The sequence below is a fragment of the Phasianus colchicus genome, chromosome 2 (assembly GCF_987193195.1).
Source record: "Phasianus colchicus chromosome 2, bPhaCol1.hap1.1, whole genome shotgun sequence".
NCBI lineage: Eukaryota > Metazoa > Chordata > Aves > Galliformes > Phasianidae > Phasianus > Phasianus colchicus.
The window spans coordinates 9,097,655-9,115,717 of NC_143437.1; the positions used below are offsets into that span (position 1 = coordinate 9,097,655).

Consider the following 18,063-nt stretch of genomic DNA (forward strand, 5'->3'; position numbering starts at 1 on the left):
TCTGCATTTCTGGACTTCTCAGAGGGTGTTTCACTGAGCTGGGTCCAGCCCCATGGACTGAACTTTAACAACTTCCCTTTCTGAGCACATCCACACTTAGTTTTCAAACTTCTAAGTTTAAAGGTGTCAGATCTAGGCTGTTTTAGAAAGGCAGATCGTTATGCCAGCTGAAAATACTTCGGTGAAGTTTTGAGGTTATTCCAGATGTGTAGCATACCTGGTGTAAGTAGGAATAGAATCAAGAGTGCAAAAATTTAGGATGAGTTGATTTTTGACTGGAGCATCCTCCAGTGCAAAAGCATGGCACTTAACAAAAAGCTCTTTAATATCCATTATTCCCCTTTGTGTTATTTCTTTCACTTCTTAATCAAGCAGGAGAAAAACCCGGTGGGTCTGAAGCACAAATCATTTCTTTAGATGTACAAAGAACCGTCTGTCTTGAAATGAACATTCAAGATGATTGCTGTTTTTTAAAAGATCCTCGGGTTGCAGGTTTAATACAAAGCATTTCTCAGTAGAATTTATTATGTCGGCTTTCCAAATAACAGCCTAACCATGAGTATAGATCTTTTGAATGTGCTCAGTGTAAAAGATCAATTAAAGAACAGACAGCTTGATGCTCACAATCTGTCTTTTAGTAAACATTTCTTTTCTTTCTCCTCAGCTGGAAAATTCCTGCTGGGTTCTGAATAGCAGAGACCTTGAGGGACCTTTGCGTTTGTAAAATAGAACAGACATATTTCTTTTTTGCTTTGGTTTTCCACTCTTCTAACAAAACTATGCTGAGCTCTCTCCCTAAATCCATTCTCCAGCCAACCTACCACAGCTGACTTTCAAAAACGAACATTTAATGCAGTGAATATGGAGTACACTTGTGGAAACCTGACCAGTCTTTCCACAGAGTGTCGGTGATTTCAAGCAATTACACTGTGTCAGAAAAGATCTGGTCCATGGCACAGGCTTTGCCACCACATTTTTGTGATCCTGTTAGGATTAAAATATAGGAGGAAGTGCAAGAGGTGGCTTTCCTGCAAATCAGGGTATAGTAGATAGGATTAGAAAATGTATTCCACAGTGTGTGCCATTTTTGGAAGAACACTTTCCTACATGAGACCATGGTTGCAAGTGCTTATCCATTTAAGCTTGTCATCTAGCTGATTGGCAGGAAACATGCTTTTTGAATCATTTTCCTATTTCTGAGATTTGCTTTCTAAAATTCTTTTTGCAACAGTTTAGAGGACACAACGTTCTGTCATTTAATGATGATGTAAGAATAAGTTAAGTAGTCAATCTTGGACAGCAAACTGTATTTGATATGTAGTATATTTCTATAAAGTACAGCCACACAGCCATGAAAGAGCATTGAGATATCCTGCTAAGCATAGAATTGTAAAATAGAATAGAAGCTAATGAACATGCGGTGAATTCATCCTGGGTGAGAAAATTTCCAATTTATTTGCAGTACTGATAATAGGATACCTGTTTCAGTGTTTAGGATGACTGAGGTCTGTGTTTTAGCCACCTTGAAATTTAAGATAATGCTTAGGACCATCTTACTAAAATCAGTTTTCTGCTATCACTTTATATGATGCATTTCAGAGCTTACCTTACAGGTAGTTAAGGTTTTTTGCTTTCATTCTTCCTACTGGAAGAATATTCATAAAGTTGATTGCTTTAATAGCTAGGAATTTTTTCAAATATCCATTCTTAGTGTATTTGTGGGTAATATAACACTCATTTCCTCTTGGGTCAACATTATATTATCTTTTCAGCAGAATTTTTCATTCTTTGAGCTCTATTCCTCTGACTCACATATTGAAATCGGGCATCAAGAATTCAGCCTCATCTACTTACATATGATGTAGCTTAGAAGTAAACCAGGATCAGGGAATCCTGGGATTCATAATTCTCATAGCTGTCAAATAACAAATTCCTGAGATGCACCTGGACTAGGAGAATCAGAGCATCCTTTCCAACTGAGCTATCTAGATCAGCTATAAACAGTCAGTGTGTGTGAGACCCAGGCATTCACACTAGCAGCTCCTAACTGTTCAGTACTCAACTGATAAAATTCAGATACTTGTCTCCTTGGTCATTTCCATTTTTCTGCCCCTCTATTTATAGACTTGGTTTGCTCAGCCAAAGCCCATAAATAAGTTTCCACATACTGCCATTAAGGTGACGTTAAATTAACATCTTTTGCTGGGAAAATGTTTTTTTTTTTTTTTCATTTGCATTCTCAAATTTGCATTTTTATTTGTACATGAAGAAGGAACCAAGCTAAGAAAATTTCAGCTAGAAAAGTGAATGGTCCTCCTCTTCTAATAACTGGAGATGATGTGTGTCCCTGACTTACTGCATATGCAGTCTCTAAATGAAAAACAAACAAACAAACAAACAAAAGACAGTGCACTGAACACATAAAATTAATAATCTGTGATTTCCTAGATGAAACTATTCTATTACTTTTCCCAAGAACAAAGCAGCTATTTGATTTCTGCATTATACATTGCCTGTCATTTGTCAGCAAGAAAAAAATCAGACTACTAAAAATGCTTATTTCTTTACGAGCAATAATTTAATGTGCACTTGCCTTCAGATCAGTTTCCCTGAAGATGCCAGGGAAAAGAAATTCCATGTTGTTGTGTATAAAATAGTCTTTAAAGAAGAGCATGGGGAGTTAGCTGTATTTACATTAATGGTTTTCATGCAGCTAAATCCCTGCTTGCTACTTAAAAAATTTGCAAGATATAAAATTTAAGATCTTGATCATAAAACACAAATTAAATCAACATAGTCTGCTCAAGAGAGGAGGAATACATTTCATTTCATTGGAATATAATAAGCCACATTGACAGGAATTAATCCTGCTTGCTACAGCACACATCTTTTTCATAACTTGGTTTTCTGCCCTAGTATCATGAACAGCATGTCAGAGTGGTTCTCAGGGCAATAGGACACTCTTCATGTCCCCACTGCGTGGTGGGAATCCTTCCATAATCCCAGACATGCTTATCATTGCAATTTCCAGTGCAGCTACCATAATGCTTTAAAATAAAATAAACTTTATTCTGGAATACTTATTGACCTAAGGAAGAAACAGGAGAAAGACTGGGAGAGAAAATAAGCAAGAGGAAGAAAAATAACTGGAGCCAGATGATGTGATATATCAGCACAGAGTTGGAGGGGGGAAAAAAAGGAGGTGGCCACTAGACCAAGAGTGGTAGCTGGTGGTATTGTGCCTATAGAGGCTGAGTGGGCTGAATTCTAATGACGTTGAGGCACCTCAAAACAGGAACCTGCAGATGGGAGTTTAAGGGAAGCCAGCAGACCCTGCCTGGCAGAGAGGTGCAATGCTCCGCTGCTCAGAAGCAGCTTTCTTCCCTGGGGAATGGCTCTCATATCTCCAAAATGTTCTGTATTAATGCACTGAACCTCTGATTTAGAAAAGAAAAGTCTAGTTTGTCAAGCAGGTTTTCCAGTTTCTGCATTAGACTGTGCTAATTTAACTAGAAGTTAACCAACCATAAGGGCCAGCATAGAGATTGTGCATCTAGAAGAAAAACTACCACTAAAAGAAAAAAGATGACTGAAAGGCTGACAGAATCTTCAGAAACTTCTTTAATAAAGCAAGTTTTCCTTTCTGTCCTCTCTCCCTGTCTCCTACCATTCAGATCTACAGAGGTGATCATGGGCATGCTGGGCCACCAGTGTTACTGTTTTTGAGTTCAAACTTGAAATGACCAGTGTTAGGCACCTTTTGCCTCATTATTCTTTTATCTTCACCTCATTCCTTTTCTAAGGTCTTTAATACCTGAAGCAAATAACACAGCTATATTTCAATATCGTATGTTCTCCACTGCACCTTTTTTGTCATTGTTCTTTTTTGGAAGAGGAGCAGGGGAGATTGTTCCACTAATGCATTTTCACCAGATAAGTGCTTGTTATAGGCTAAATCATACCCCAGTACTCTAAGGCAATGGCTTGTCTTATATAAGAAGCTGTATGATTTACCTCTTCCACTGCTATGATTGCTCATTTGCAAAATAACTGCAAAATGCTGCCAAACAGCTTCACTGAATTTTCCAGTAATACCCAGGTGAACACTGGCAATAGCCAGCTCTAAACATAAGAAATCTGGAAAGGCTGAAGTCTACTTCCAAGTTAAGGAAGACCCCCACAGATAAGACTGAATGTGATCTTGGATGCAGTTTTGTATGTTTTCCCTGAGGTATTTTTGCTTGCTCAGTGGCTCAGTAGTTCTCTTGTGTTACAAATACAAAGCATTGCTACGTGGAAGAAAAACACTCTACGTGACGAACTGGATATTTTTCAACACATTCCTCAGTTTGCTCACCAAACTGAAGCAGCAATGGACAAGTGTAAAAGGGCAGCCTATTGACTGCCACATTCTTTCTTTACCTTCTGCTTCTTGAGAGCTAGTATTTGTTCAAGAAATGATATATTGCTTTCCTCATACATTCCTCCTCCCCAGCAAACATACCATAATATCTCTTCAGACAAACATGTCCCAGAAAAAGAAGTAATAACCAAACAGCAAAAGAATATGCCCCCTTTTCGCATCATTTTTTGCCCTCTCACAGTGAATCATGGTTTCACCAGACAGTGTCTGTGCAAGACTTGGCAAGGTCAGTGCAAGAGTCAACAATCTCTGTGCTACACACAAGGTGAGCAGATGAGTGGCTGACCCCTATTTGCTGCCTCAGGGACCAGGCTGCTGGATATCAAAGCTTTCTCACACGGCCTGAGGCTGGGCTACTCATCTGCTGCATACCAAAGTGTGAACAGGAGCTGGGAAACCTCTCAGGAAATAACCCAAACTTCCACTTCCTATCAATGTTAGAGAAAAGAGAGTGTGACAGGGATGAAAACAGCACCTTCTTAAAAGTCAGTCACTCCAGGGAGTGAGATAAACCTGCAATGCCTCATTGACGAGTTGTATACAGTAGTACTCCCTGTGACCTTTCTACTGAGGAACTCACATTTTCAGCACAGCTATAACAGACAACAAACTGATGATCAACCAAGTGTAGGCTCTGCTTTTCTTTTCATTTCAAGCAAAACTGCTCCCATGTATTGTGTATACATGGATATACAGGCAAATTTTAGTTGGGCTGGGTCCACAGTCTGCAAAACTCAACAACTCATCACATCAGGGATTCAGACACAATTGTGGTAAATGCCAATGACTCCTAAAGCCATCAGTGTCATGAAGTCCTGATACCTGCATGTGAACTACAGCACAGCCATGTTTTGTATATGTCATATGCTTCAACTCCATGCATCCTAAATAACAAATTTAATTGTATGAAGTTTCTTAGTCACAAGAGGGACTTGCATATTAAAGCTCAGCAGGATGAATGAACTCAAAAGGCTATCACCCAGCATCACAAGATAGAAATTGAGTGTGGAGGTGACATTTTAACCTGTTTGTTGTTAACCAACAGGAGCCAGCAGCACAGATAACCATCAAATCATCAGATCTCTACCTGCAACCCCTCTCTATTTACATCATAAGGACTCTACCCGCATCTTCTCATACTAGAAAGCAAATCCAGCAAGCCAGAGAGGTTACCAATGTTTTCTTGCCTAGTTCTATTCTGCAGTTCTGTAAAGGCTCAGCCTAATGCACTGAGCATCAGCTCAGCAGATTGTATGTCAGTGCTACCGGCTGGAGCAACTGGGGAGGGAGCCAGACACTGGAGCTGTATAATACATACAGTGAATCCTCAGATGGCATGAAAAAGGTGTTTGCTTGCCATTTCATGACTTGATAAATACCTCAGTCTGTCATTGGCTTTTATGACAAGGGGAAGAAGTAGGCTTTTGTGCCTCAAAATGTAGTCTATCTAGAAGCTACATTTTCAGATGCACAAGACTGTTCACTCCTCTGGGGACAGTGTATCTCCCACACAGCATGAACAGAGTTACCTTCACCATCTCTATCTAGCAATCCATGGTTAAAGCACTCACCCTTCTATCTCACTTGCAGGGTGAGATTGAAGTGCAAGGAGGAAGCATTTCCATGGATTTTTCTCCCAGTGGTGGTGTGGTCTTGCCAGCTCCAGGCAGACCCTCCCCCTCCACCATGCTTTGCAGCAGTAAGACATGTGCTTCTCTGAAAGAACTGTGCACTGAATCCCAGTGGAAAGTAGCCCTTCAAAAATAGCAATTTTTTAACTGAATCATTTTCCAAATCACACTCTAAAATTACTTCCTTTCCTGGCAAGCTCCTGGCAGTTCACAGGCAAGTGTGGATTTGGAGGCTGCAGTTTTCACAAGAGCTGCATCGATCCCATTCTGCAGACACTTGAAAAATATTAGTAACAAATCTGCATCTATCTGTCCACGCATCTCTCCATCCACCCATCTCTTCATCCACCTCTCCCCTCTGTGGTAGTAGGAACCTCAAGCCACTTTGATTCAAGCCTGGAAAGACTGGGAAGCCAGCTGTTGTAATCCTTTTACATTTCAGCACAGCTTTTTATTTTGTTTCTCTCAATATCCTTCTGAACAAAATGTTCAATAGACAAAGGTATAATGCAGTGGGTAAACAATTGGCAGATAGATTCAGTCAGCTCAAAAAGTTACAGTAAATGCAGTTATTTCAGGCTGGTCACCTATCACTAGTAGGGTTCCTTGGCAGTCCACTTTAGTGCCAGTCTTCTCTGTTTATAAATTATCTGGAGCTATTGACTCCTTTGAGGGTAGAGAGGTCTTGCAGAGAGATCTTGGCAAATCAGTAGGCTGGACAGTCACCAACTGCATGAAGTTTAACAAGAGCAGTGCCGGTTCTGCACCTGGGATGGGGCAGCCCTGGATATACATGCAGACTGGGGGAGCAGCTGAAGCCCCTGGGTTTGCTCAGCACAGAGCAGAAGAGCTGTGGGGAGGCTTCATGATGGCTGCAACTCCTCACAGGGAGCGGAGGGCAGCACTGAGCTCTGATCTGTGTGACAGCAACCGAGCCTGAGGGAACAGCATGGAGCTGTGCTGGGGGGTCAGGGAAAGGCTATGCCCCTGAGGGTGGTGGGCACGGTCCCAGTGCTGAAGCTTAAGGAGTGTTTGGACATCACTCTCAGCCACAGGGTTTGGGGTCAGTGATCTTTGTGGGTCCTTTCCAACTTGGGATATTCTGAGATGCTGTGTCTGATTATAGGGACCACATGTTCAAAAGAAGTTTGCACGCAGTAACTCTTACCTCCTTCATCATGATAGAGAGGGAGATTTTTTCCAAAGAGCTTCTCTTTTTTCCTCGAAGTTATTGTCAAGAGGAATGGTAGGCTGCATCACACTTTCATTGCCTAATTGGCCATTCAGACCTTTCAGAAGTTCTACCTTAGCTTGGAGAGCTGAAGGATGTCAATCTGTTCAGAAAATCTTGGCCTGGGTTGCATTGAACAAGATGAGTTCCAAAAAAAAAAAAAAAAAACACCAAAACAAACAAACAAAAAAAAAGCCAAGGAAGTGACTGGTTATCTATTATTCTACATGAATTCTACAGCAGGTTGTATATTCTATTCAGAAATTATCCTTCATAAGTTTTAAGAGACATCATAGTTGTTTTTCATGGAGTTTTAGAATGCTGTATTTCCATTGTTAAATGCATTAAAAATCCTTTGAATGCCTAGGCACTAACAGACTTCCCTATGCAAAGCAATAATAGAAAACTAATTAGCAAAACAAATAGGAAGATTACCCACCAGAGTGGAAGGTTTGGCCACAAAATGTGAGGTTTCATGCTGCCAAAGACTGAGATGAAAATAACTCATTTGAATGCAAAACAAACCACACAAGATGCTGGGTGCCTTCAGCTTCCATTGGCTTTGTTGGCAAGTAAGAGTATATCAGCATTCTCAGGATGCTCATAGCAGCAGATAGGATCACACCTCCTGAAATTGGCTAGCAAGCCAAAACTCACATGTAGTTGACTCCTATTTCTTGCCGTGACTTGATTTTGAATTTGGGAATAAAGGAAAGGGTTCTCAAAGGATTCTTGAGTTTATCTTATCAATTTCTTCAGCTCTGCTCTGACAATAGTGCTCCAGATGGGATAACAAGGTTTTACACAGTACAGAATCATCTGATATATGTTTCAGCCTCAAGTCTCAAGACAGACTGTATGCTATAGCTAGCCCATAAAATGAGTTGGTTTTAACTCCACAGGCTGCAGTAGCTAACACGTATCTTCAAGACAAGCTATCAACCTGCCTGTTTTCTCTTTTCTCTCTCCTCTCCCCAGTTCACCCCAACACATTAAGAGACAAGAGAGTATATATGGCCATTCAGGTTACTGCTCTGGTGTTTTGTTTCAAAAGCCATCAGAATTCTTCTTGAGGAAGAACTGGAGTTAGTAATGTCTAAGGTTCCATGTAAACAGTCTTTTGCCTTTGCGTTTTGCATGTCCTTCATTATCTCAATCTGTTCTTGTTCTAAGTATCAGGAAGCAAAAATGAAGAAGAGTGCCATTGTATTTCATGTAGTTTGGTAAGCATCCAGTTAACCAAAAACTGGAAAGTGATTTCATTGGCATGTGTTACAAATCAAAAACTAAAGAATATTGGACTGTATAAAGAGTAAAGGAAAAGTATCTGCACAGTATTCACAGCTACAGTAATATTTACAGATGCATAATTTGTCTTTGGTCACATCAGTTTAGAAAATCTGACTACTTCAAATCAGCCATACACTCTAGGTCTGAAACTGTACTGCACATTTGTTTTCATGAAGCCAGAGACATCTCCACATAATTACTTGAGACTATTCTATGTCAATATAGTGGTTAAAATCTTCTAAATTAACCAATTGCATTTTTTCTTCTAGCACATATTTGTTGCAGCATCAGTGAGGACATATAGGGGTGAAGCTTGAAACCAAACATCCATCCATCTGTGGAGGTCTTAGTACCACTGAGGTCAAAACCAGTGGACTTGCTAATGTGGGTGTAAGCCATCCAGTCAAAGCATGGATGGTAATCTAATGATTTCACCCACACAAGAGGAGAACCATTCCCTTGAAAGGATCAACAGTAGCTGGGCTGTTTTAAAATACCATAATAAATGGTATTCTCTACGAGTGGGACATGATATTCAGTGTTACAACCTGTTTCCAGACAATGAGTTAATTAAACATTTAATGAATGCATCTCATTTCTTTGCACGAGCTCCACTCTAAACAACTAAGCTAATAACATAAACATCACAGTTGGATTATTAAAATGAGAGTCTTCATGAACACTGTCCCCCTGGCAAACAAAATGGCTGATACCGTGCAGAGGAAGCTGGGTCCCAATGAACCCACAGCTCAGTGACCCAGTTTTAACATGAAACCAGATTTATGGCTGACCATCAGCATTTAAAAAATTGCTAGGCAAACAGTTTTAAACAGTGGGTTTTTTTTGTTTGTTTGTTTTTGTTTGTTTTTTTTTTCCACGTCTGGTTATTTTATTCAATTAATTAAGCAATTCATTTCAACAAATGATTGCCTTTAGGAGTTCTCCCTAATTAGAGATTCAGCACCAGCTTCAAGACATTTCCTCAAACAAACTCTGGTACCTCTATCAAATCAACAGAAACCAGGACCTTCCTTTAAGCCAAAGTCATGCGAGGACTTGCATCCAGAACTTTGAATTCATCCAGCAGTTAGCTGCTTACAAAAGGACTGTGCATTTGCACGAAGAACTTCAATTAAAAAACTATTTATATGGACACTTTTTTTTATCCCCCCATAGCTAAAAAAAAAAAAGCACTTTTGCAAAACGGTGACAAATCTCAAGAGTTAAAAACCTTAAGAGAAATAAGTTGTCAAAACATTTTGAAAATCTGACAAAGCTCTAATTCTTACAGGCTGCAATTCAATGACACTCAGAATATCGTCTTTTCAGTGCTGGAATAGCCAAGCCATGTTCTTTATTGCTTAAGCTTGTTTCTTTCATAAGAAACTTCTTTCTTCACTCTAAGCTTCTTCCATTTCTTGATGGAAATTTACAAGAGCATTTCCTATCTATTATGCAATTCCAATCAGCATCCCACCAGTGGCATCCTTCCATAGGCAGCACATCACCCGAAAGGAGATGTATGGTCCATATCTGACCTATTACATCACACTTGTTTTGATGGGGTCTTGATTAGATCTGCTACAATTTCTCACTTCTTCTCTCTTCTTTTGTCCTTGAGATCTGCAATGACTTGCACAGCTACTGAGTTTGTGCTTTACTGGCTTAATTGTTTGATTTTTTTTTTTTGGTTTTAGCATTTATAGTGGTACACCTCTGATACTTTGAAACAGCAGCCCCATTTTATTAAGGACTGCACATGATATTAGTCCTTTTGAGACTGAAAATCTTCTCCAGTACTTCTGCTTGGACACACTCCTTCCACCTCTACAAACAAAATGCTTTAACACAGAAGCAAGAATGGCAAAGAAGTTACAATTAAACCCATCAGTGGCTACCGAAACATGACAGCCAAGTACACTGTAAACTAAGTTGTTCCATTTGGAACAGGCTGCCCAGGGAGGCGGTGGAGGACCCGTCCCTGGAGCTGTTTGGGAAACACGGAGATGTGGCGCTCAGGGTCTGTTTGCACTCAAGCCCCCGCTGGCAGGGCTGCCAGCACTCCCATCCTCTTTGCAACACTTTACTGGCATGAGTTACAAGCAAAGAAATCCAACTACCGTTAAACAGAGTCTCTCGGGAAGGGGTTGCGGTCCTTCCTGCAGTCCAATGGACAGCGGAGGCTGCAGTGCGCGTCCTGCAGAAACGGCTTCGCGAAAAGCGACCTTAGAGCCGCAGGCTCCAACTAAGCTGGAGTTCGGCGCCGGCAACGCGGCGCTGGGTCTAACTTTGCACAGTCCAGAAACTGGAATCGGAGCAGCACCTCGAAACGCCTGCGATTCATTCGTTCCCTGCGAATTCGCAGAGCGGCTGCCCCGAAGCCGCCTCTTTTGGCACGGGGCAGCGGCACGAGCAAAGCCGCCCGCGGGGCCGGACGTCCCTCAGCGCCGCGAGCCCTCCGACGTGCCGCGGCGCTCGGGGCGGGTCCGGGCCGGACGGCGGACCCTCGCGGGGGCCGCGACGGAGCCGCCCCGCCCCATCCCGTCCCGTCCCGCCCCCGGCACGGCGGCCCGGGGCCCGTGAGCGCGGCGCGGGGCCGGGGCGGCCCTCCCGCCCGGTGCGCGGCTCCCCACCTCCCCCACCCCCCGCCCCGGGGTTCCGCGCCGCCCGCCGTCGACCGGGCGCGGCGCGGAGCCTCCGCCTCCCCGCGGCGGTCTCGCCCGCGGCGGGGCCGCCGCCGCCCTCATGGCCGCGCCGAGGTGCGCCGGCGAGGCCGCGCCGCAGCAGCCCGAGGCCCCGGGGCCGCCGCCGCCGCCGGCCCCGCCGGGGGATGACTCAGAGCCGCGGCCCCCGCAGCGAAGCCGCGGCCCCCGCAGCGAAGCCGCCGCTCCGCGCCCGCCCGTGCCCGCGGCCCCCGCCGCCGCCGCGCCGCTCCCCGGATGATGCCGCGGCGGGGGGCGGCGGGTCCTCGCCGCCGCCGGCGCCCGGCGCCCCTCAACGAGGACAACGGGCGGTTCCTGCTGCTGGCCGCCCTCATCGCGGCGTACCTGAGCGCCGGCGCCACCGTCTTCTCGGCCCTCGAGAGCCCGTCGGAGGCGGCGGCGCAGCTGCGCTGGAACCGGACCCTGCACAACTTCAGCCGCATCTTCAACATCAGCCTGCCCGAGCTGCGCGCCTTCCTGCGGAGCTACGAGGCGGCCATGGCCGCGGGCATCCGCGTCGACGCCCTGCGGCCCCGCTGGGACTTCCCCGGAGCCTTCTACTTCGTGGGCACCGTCGTCTCCACCATAGGTAGGTGAGCGCTGCAGGGGTCCCGCTCGGGGCAGCCCGGCTCCCGGGAGGGTCCCGCGGGGCAGCGCCGGGACGGCCGCTCCGAGCGCTGCGGACCGCCGCTGGGCGCAGTGCCGCTCTTTTCGTCTGTAAGGGCTGGCAAAGTTGAGGCGCGTCTGAGAACGAAGACGTGAGATGTGCAAAGCCGCCCGCCGGGTAGCGCAGCGACGCGTCCCCTGAGCGCCGCTGGCCGCGGCTGGCGGCGGTTATCGGCGGCGGCACGGTGGTTGGAAAGAGCGGTGCTGGATGGGAGAATGGTTTGGTGGGGAGGAATTTTATTTTACTCTAGCGTTGCCCCATTGAGAGCTGCTGGGAGATTCACCCCAGGTAAATTTAGACTGTCCGTAGCCCGCGGTGTTGCTTTAGGAGCCGTGTCCCTGCAGACACAGCGGGCTCGTTTCCTCACTCCGCCACTTTCTAAGTTCCATAACGAGCAAATTGCCCTGGGGCCGCAGAGCGTACACGTCGTGCTTTGCTTTATTAAAAAGAAGGAAGCGCACAGCTCCCTGTTGTGCTTACACTCGTTTGGTTCAGAAAACGTTTCATCTGTAGTGGCTGAGCTCTGTAGCACAGCCGTGATGATGACTGCAGCAGTGCTGTTAAGCATCGTTAATTTTTGCACTGAATAATTCCGTTAACTTTCCTTCTTAGAGTCCATTCGGTAAAACAGGCATTAAAACAACATCTTAATCTAACTTTGTTAGGCCTGCATCTCAGAAACACGCAGTTGTGAAAAGATCACAACTACTGAGCTGAACGGATGGAAAACTGAGTCGGTGCACTGTCAAACCAACAAAATGCTCTGTCCGTGCACCTGCAATAGCAGACAGAGGTGTGCACATGCAGACACATTCCCCTCTTTGCAGCCCCTGCCTTCTCTTTGGGATGGCCATGAAGATGTAAGATTTCTTACTCATTTGCAAACGTTTGTACCTCCACTTCATCCTGCTGTCTGCAGTCACTGCACCTTTGGGCAGAATGAAGGACTCAGTGGGGCTTTTCAGCACTCTTGGCAGGTGTAAACAGACGGGTATGTTTCTCATGCTCCTGCAGTGCAACCTGGAGCACGGCATCAACATATACCCCAGGGGAGCAGCTCTAGAGCCTTCATACAGACCTGGTGGCTCTCACAGCCAGCTCATTTAGGTGCCCACCGATCTGCTCTGCCTTTGATTCTGCTGTCAGCTGTTATTGTGTTTAGTATAATAGTCATTCAGAGCAAATTCACTTGTGTTCATGTCATGATTCATTGACAAGAAGAAAGCTATCTTTACCTAACTTCACCTAGAGCTATCAGACATTTAGAGTCAAAACAACCTGCTTCCCCAACTGCCGTATCAGATACATGTGTCAAAGCAGCTTTATTACTTCAGCTGAACACATGCCTGTCCTAGCAACACACCAGAAAGCTTAACCAACAGAAAGACACTGTCTTGTAAAGGAGACATCACCCACGAGTTGCTCTCTCTCTTACCCGCAAAGGGTTCCAGCTTAGACGAAAGAAAGCTCACTGAGTGTCTTCAGGTCCTCATCTTCCCCACACCAGTTCTCACTGAGCTGCAGCCCCGTGCTGCTGGATGGGTACTCCACTCCCTCATCCCTTCACACAGTGAAGGCACAGGGTGGGCCTTCCATCTTCCTTGTAGGTGTGGGGCAGGGCTGGGGAGAAGCTCCCGGCCTCCACCTGGCTGGGTACATGGGCTCATTCTCCACCCTTCTGCAGCAGGACCTTTGCGCTGCTTCCATTTGGTGCTTCAGCTCCTAAATTTCCTTGGTGCAATTCTGCATCATGCATCATTACACCAAACACAGGGCACAGGCAAACCCTCGGGACAAGAAGCTTATCAGTGAGGTCTTTAGGGAAGCAGAATTAAAATGAATTGTTAAGTCTAATCTTTCAGCATTTTCCTGAATAGCCCACAAAGCGACTGCTGAATAGTGCACAGAACACCCTCTCGATTGTACTCTGGGCATTCGTGGTTTATTATTGCATTGTTTGTGGCTGAATAATGAAATGCCAAATCTATTTTTCATTAAATATGTCAGATTTTCAGAACTAGGCAAGAAACTTCTTAAGGCTGGTTTGTGATTGCTTGCTGTCAGTCTGCACCATTAATTCAGTCATTACTTTGAGCTTCCACAGGTATTTTCATATGTGCAATTTATAGTACTGCCGTTCTCATTTCTTTAAGGAGCACCTAGGTGAAGTTTATTCCTGATTCATTGGTTTGGCTGGCAGTAGAATTTCAAATTATTTTTTCCTTCCCCAAATGCAAATCACAAATAGTTTCCAGCACTTTCTTAAAGACTGAAAGCAGAGCATAATTCAGACAAGGTTTCTCTGTGGTATAATGTGAAGCACAGCTTCGTCAGTTATGGATTTTCCAATGGATGGCCATCCTACTAGAAAGTATACATTCTGCTTAGAATACATGGGGCAGCATCTGAAGCTCTGGATTTCTGACTCAGTCCATGAATCTAATTTCTATCAAGTTTTTTTTCTTGCCATAAATGTTAGAATAAAAGCCAGGTACTTGCCTACTAAAACATATTTAGACATTGGCCCCTCATGCAGTCAGAATGTTAAGTTTCTAAAATGTAAGTACACATTTTTGTACACATTTTTTGACATCTGTTGGAAAATCAAGTGGTGTAATTACTTTAGCAAAATCCATGCCAGGTGTAAAAAAAAAAAAGAAATAATACAAAAAATAGAGAGGTCAAACAATGTTTTCCAGTGCATAAAAATTAGTTTTCAACATAAGATTTTTAGAATGCACCCTCACTGCAGGTGGATTGTTTTGGAATAAGTGTGTTTAGGTCTAGGTTATAGGTGGTTAAGAAAAGGCCACTGGGTGTCAGTGGGGTTAGACCCTGTTTGCTCTGGGCCCTCTGTATGCACCCAGCGTCACCATCTCTGGCTGCTCTGAAACTTGGACAGCATAAGCCACCCTTCTAAAGCTCCTTTGGCTCTACGTCAAAGTTGTCTGAAGAAACCCAGAGGTCCGGATGTGCTGAAGGTGGCAGTTCAGTGGAAGCAAGATGCAAAAGGGAGGGAGTTGGGAGGCTCTGCAAGAACCTGATCAGATATTGGACTGTGATATCAGCAGCCATTGAGTTAGCCTGCCCAAAAGCATTTCGTATGTTAATTTGGCAAGTAATTTCACAAATAACCTTGATTGTCTGAAGGGTTAAGGTGAAAATAGATTTGCTCTATCTTCTTTGGTGCTGTATTTAAGTGGTAGCTGGGGAAGGTTCTGGCTATTTGCGGATGCAGTTTCATCATTTATATGGCCAGTGCAAACCCAAAGGTGGCAGCCCAAAGTGTGCTCCCAGTCAGCATCAGCATTGTGTTTCCTTGGGACTCTGCAATTCTGGGATGCTTTTGCAAAGGGTTCACATTAGGGAGCAGTTGCTTCCAGGTTTGAACCCGTTGAAGTCCAAACAAAAGAAGCAATCGGGAAAGTAGTTGGAAGAACAAGCAGTATTACTAAGCTGCAAGTCTGCTCAGTTTCTTTGCCACCCTCTATACAATCCAGGGCCAGCAAGAGAGTGTTTTCCAGTTTGGTCTGCTCTGGCCAGATTGGATCCCTTAGGCATGCGGGATGTTTTGATCACTATTTTGGCAAATCTCTCTCAGTTGTTTTCTTGCCCGTAGTCAGAGCAAAGGATGGGGATCAGCAGCTCAACGGCATATCTCATAGAATCACAGAACGGGTTGGGTTGGGTTGAGTTGCCCTCCCAGCCCCAACCCCAGGGGGCATAAATTTCTTTATCTACCACTGGTGAGAAGCTCCCGAATGTCTGGATATGAGTTGAAAGCTCCAAGCAGGAAAGTAATCTAAATCACAGTTTGCGGCTTTGTAGTGGAGAGTGGCCATGGGAAGCTGTACTTGGAGAGCATCCACATAATTATGCGGGTGACTTGAGGTGTTCCTGATGAAGGGTTTCACCTTAAGTTTATTTTGGGGGTGTTTTTTGATGTGTTTTTTGTTGTTGCAGTTTGGTTGGTTAGTTGGTCTTCCCAGGTAGCCTGTCCAGCCCCCAGCCTCTGCCATCCATGTCATTCCCCTGGATATCTCGCCCCTTTCCTTGTGTTACAGCTTATCTGACACTCTCCCATCACCCAGGCATTCTTAATTCCTCCAGCTTCTGCTCCCTCCTTCCCAATTAGCATGCCTTCCACTACTGATGTTTTATTAGATTTTGAATACTTGTTTTGCATCTTTGCAATCTTTCAAATTAATAACTATCAAAAAACAACTTGAAAGTAAAGCTTTACGTTTCTTTCTCTTCCTCATCACCCCAGTGTTAGTCCTGCTATTGACCCTTGTTTCTTTTTGCAGTCTAAATTTTTCTCCCTTCTCAGGCTGTCTTCTGTTTGTTGCAGAACATACAAACTCCTTCATTTTTTCTCACTTTTACAAGCATTCTGCCTTGCTTTTATGCAGACTTCAGTTGCTCTTCATTGTGAACAAAACAGAAAAATAATTATGGGATAGATCTATTGACTGTTAACTTCATGTAACAGTCAATGTCCACTCCTCTTGTTATGCTGGAAAATACGATGGATATCTTTATTTTACTGACTGCAGCAGTAATGTACCTTTGCAGCTATTGAAGTCACTGAGAATTTACAGCTGGTTGTAGTAGCAGCATGGTTAGAACAATGAAAAACCAACTTGGAACATTTCATCCCTATTTTTTTTTACTATGAAGACAGCTTTTTTTTTTTTAACTGGGAACATAACCTCTATCCATGGTACTGTGGAGTTTGCTTACCTTTATCAAAATAAATAGTTTTCATAGTGTGTCAGCACCAAGCACATATCTGAATGCATTTGGGGATGAGGTAGGTGAGGACATAGAATGAGGTTCACGCTGGAGAACTGGAGCAGATGAAAATCGTAATAGTGCTAGTAAAATCTTCTGTGAACAGAAGCATTTAAATAAAATAAAAATATTTTTAACCTAAGTATGCAGTTGCATAGCAATCTGCACAAATCTGATATATTTAATTTTATGTCTCTGCAATTGCCTGCTTCAGCTGAAGTCAACAGCGGGCCATTCTACAGGGCTTTAGGAAATCCCATGTTAATCCTTTTATTGGTTTGTAACGCAGCTGCAGACCTGGTGCAGTCAGCACTTCCTTGGAGTGTCACTGCTGTGGGTAATACATCTCCCTGAGCTCTGTGGGTCTGTTGATGGCAGTGGGTGCTGCACTGTAGATGGTGGAAGGTTCAAATGCAGTCTCTCTAGAGTTGAACAAAGAGAAGCAGAAAGAAAATTAAATGTAATTACATTAGATGAAGCAAGGCATTAGCAGCCTTCTCAAGTAATTAAAGCTTTGGAGTGGAATAAGATAAGAAGTTGAAAGGTTTGATGCTAATGTAGGGGATTACTTGGGCGAGGCACTGCTATTACTCTTGTTTAAAGATCCATAGTAAATGCTCCTTGCTCATAGATGAAAAAAGCAATGGTTTAGTAAATTTCAATTAAAAAAAAAAAAGAGTGAAAACCTCTTGGTTATTCGTTATTAAATATTTTGTCATTTCTTTGCTGAGTGTTGTGCAGACAAACATTTATCTCCTGAGGACAAACACAGAATTACAGTATCATTTGTGCTTAATGTGTATATAGAGTCAAGTCTACTCAAAGTCTTCTTGGCTGGAAAGGGCTGCAGTGAAAAAAAATGGGGTAAAATAGTTTGTCATTTTACAACAGCTGTTAACTGACAGAGCTGACAGGACCAGGAAAATGCTGGAAAAAATGAAAAGTGAATAATGAAGTGGCTAAGGCGTTCAGTATCATTAACTTTAACAGCAGTCAGAGGAAATGCTTATTAAGGAAGGAAGAGTTAAATGCAGAAATAGGAAATGAGAAATAACTGATGAGTCCGGGTAGTACTGTTACGCTGTATTTTTAGTGCAGTTCCTTAAAATTTGGTCTTGTGTCTTCCTGAAGGAAGTAGAAGAGCTGTCCAAGCTGAAGGTGGCTTAAGAGCTTGTGGGAGAAAAATAGTCAGCGTAAAAGATCTTGCCCAGAAGGTTTAAGTTGTTCTTGTCCTACAGGTACATCGTTATAGGTTTACTCTTTTTAAAGCAGAAGAGCTAAGACAGCTATCAAGAAATACCTTTTTTAAAAAAAATATCTGCAAG

General features: G+C 43.8%; 1 protein-coding gene across 6 annotated transcripts in view; it reads left to right on the forward strand.

Moving 5' to 3' along the window:
- KCNK12 (potassium two pore domain channel subfamily K member 12) overlaps window positions 1-18,063 on the forward strand; it is a 108,875-nt gene that overhangs the window by 48,016 nt on the left and 42,796 nt on the right. For 5 of the 6 annotated variants that reach the window (XM_090134707.1, XM_090134709.1, XM_090134705.1 and 2 more), the window contains exon 1: window positions 11,515-11,866. The exons of the other annotated variant lie outside the window; for it this stretch is intronic. In XM_090134707.1, coding sequence (XP_089990833.1) covers window positions 11,515-11,866 — 352 coding nt within the window. Of the gene's footprint in view, window positions 1-11,514; window positions 11,867-18,063 lie in introns of those variants that run through there. 6 annotated transcript variants of the gene reach the window in all.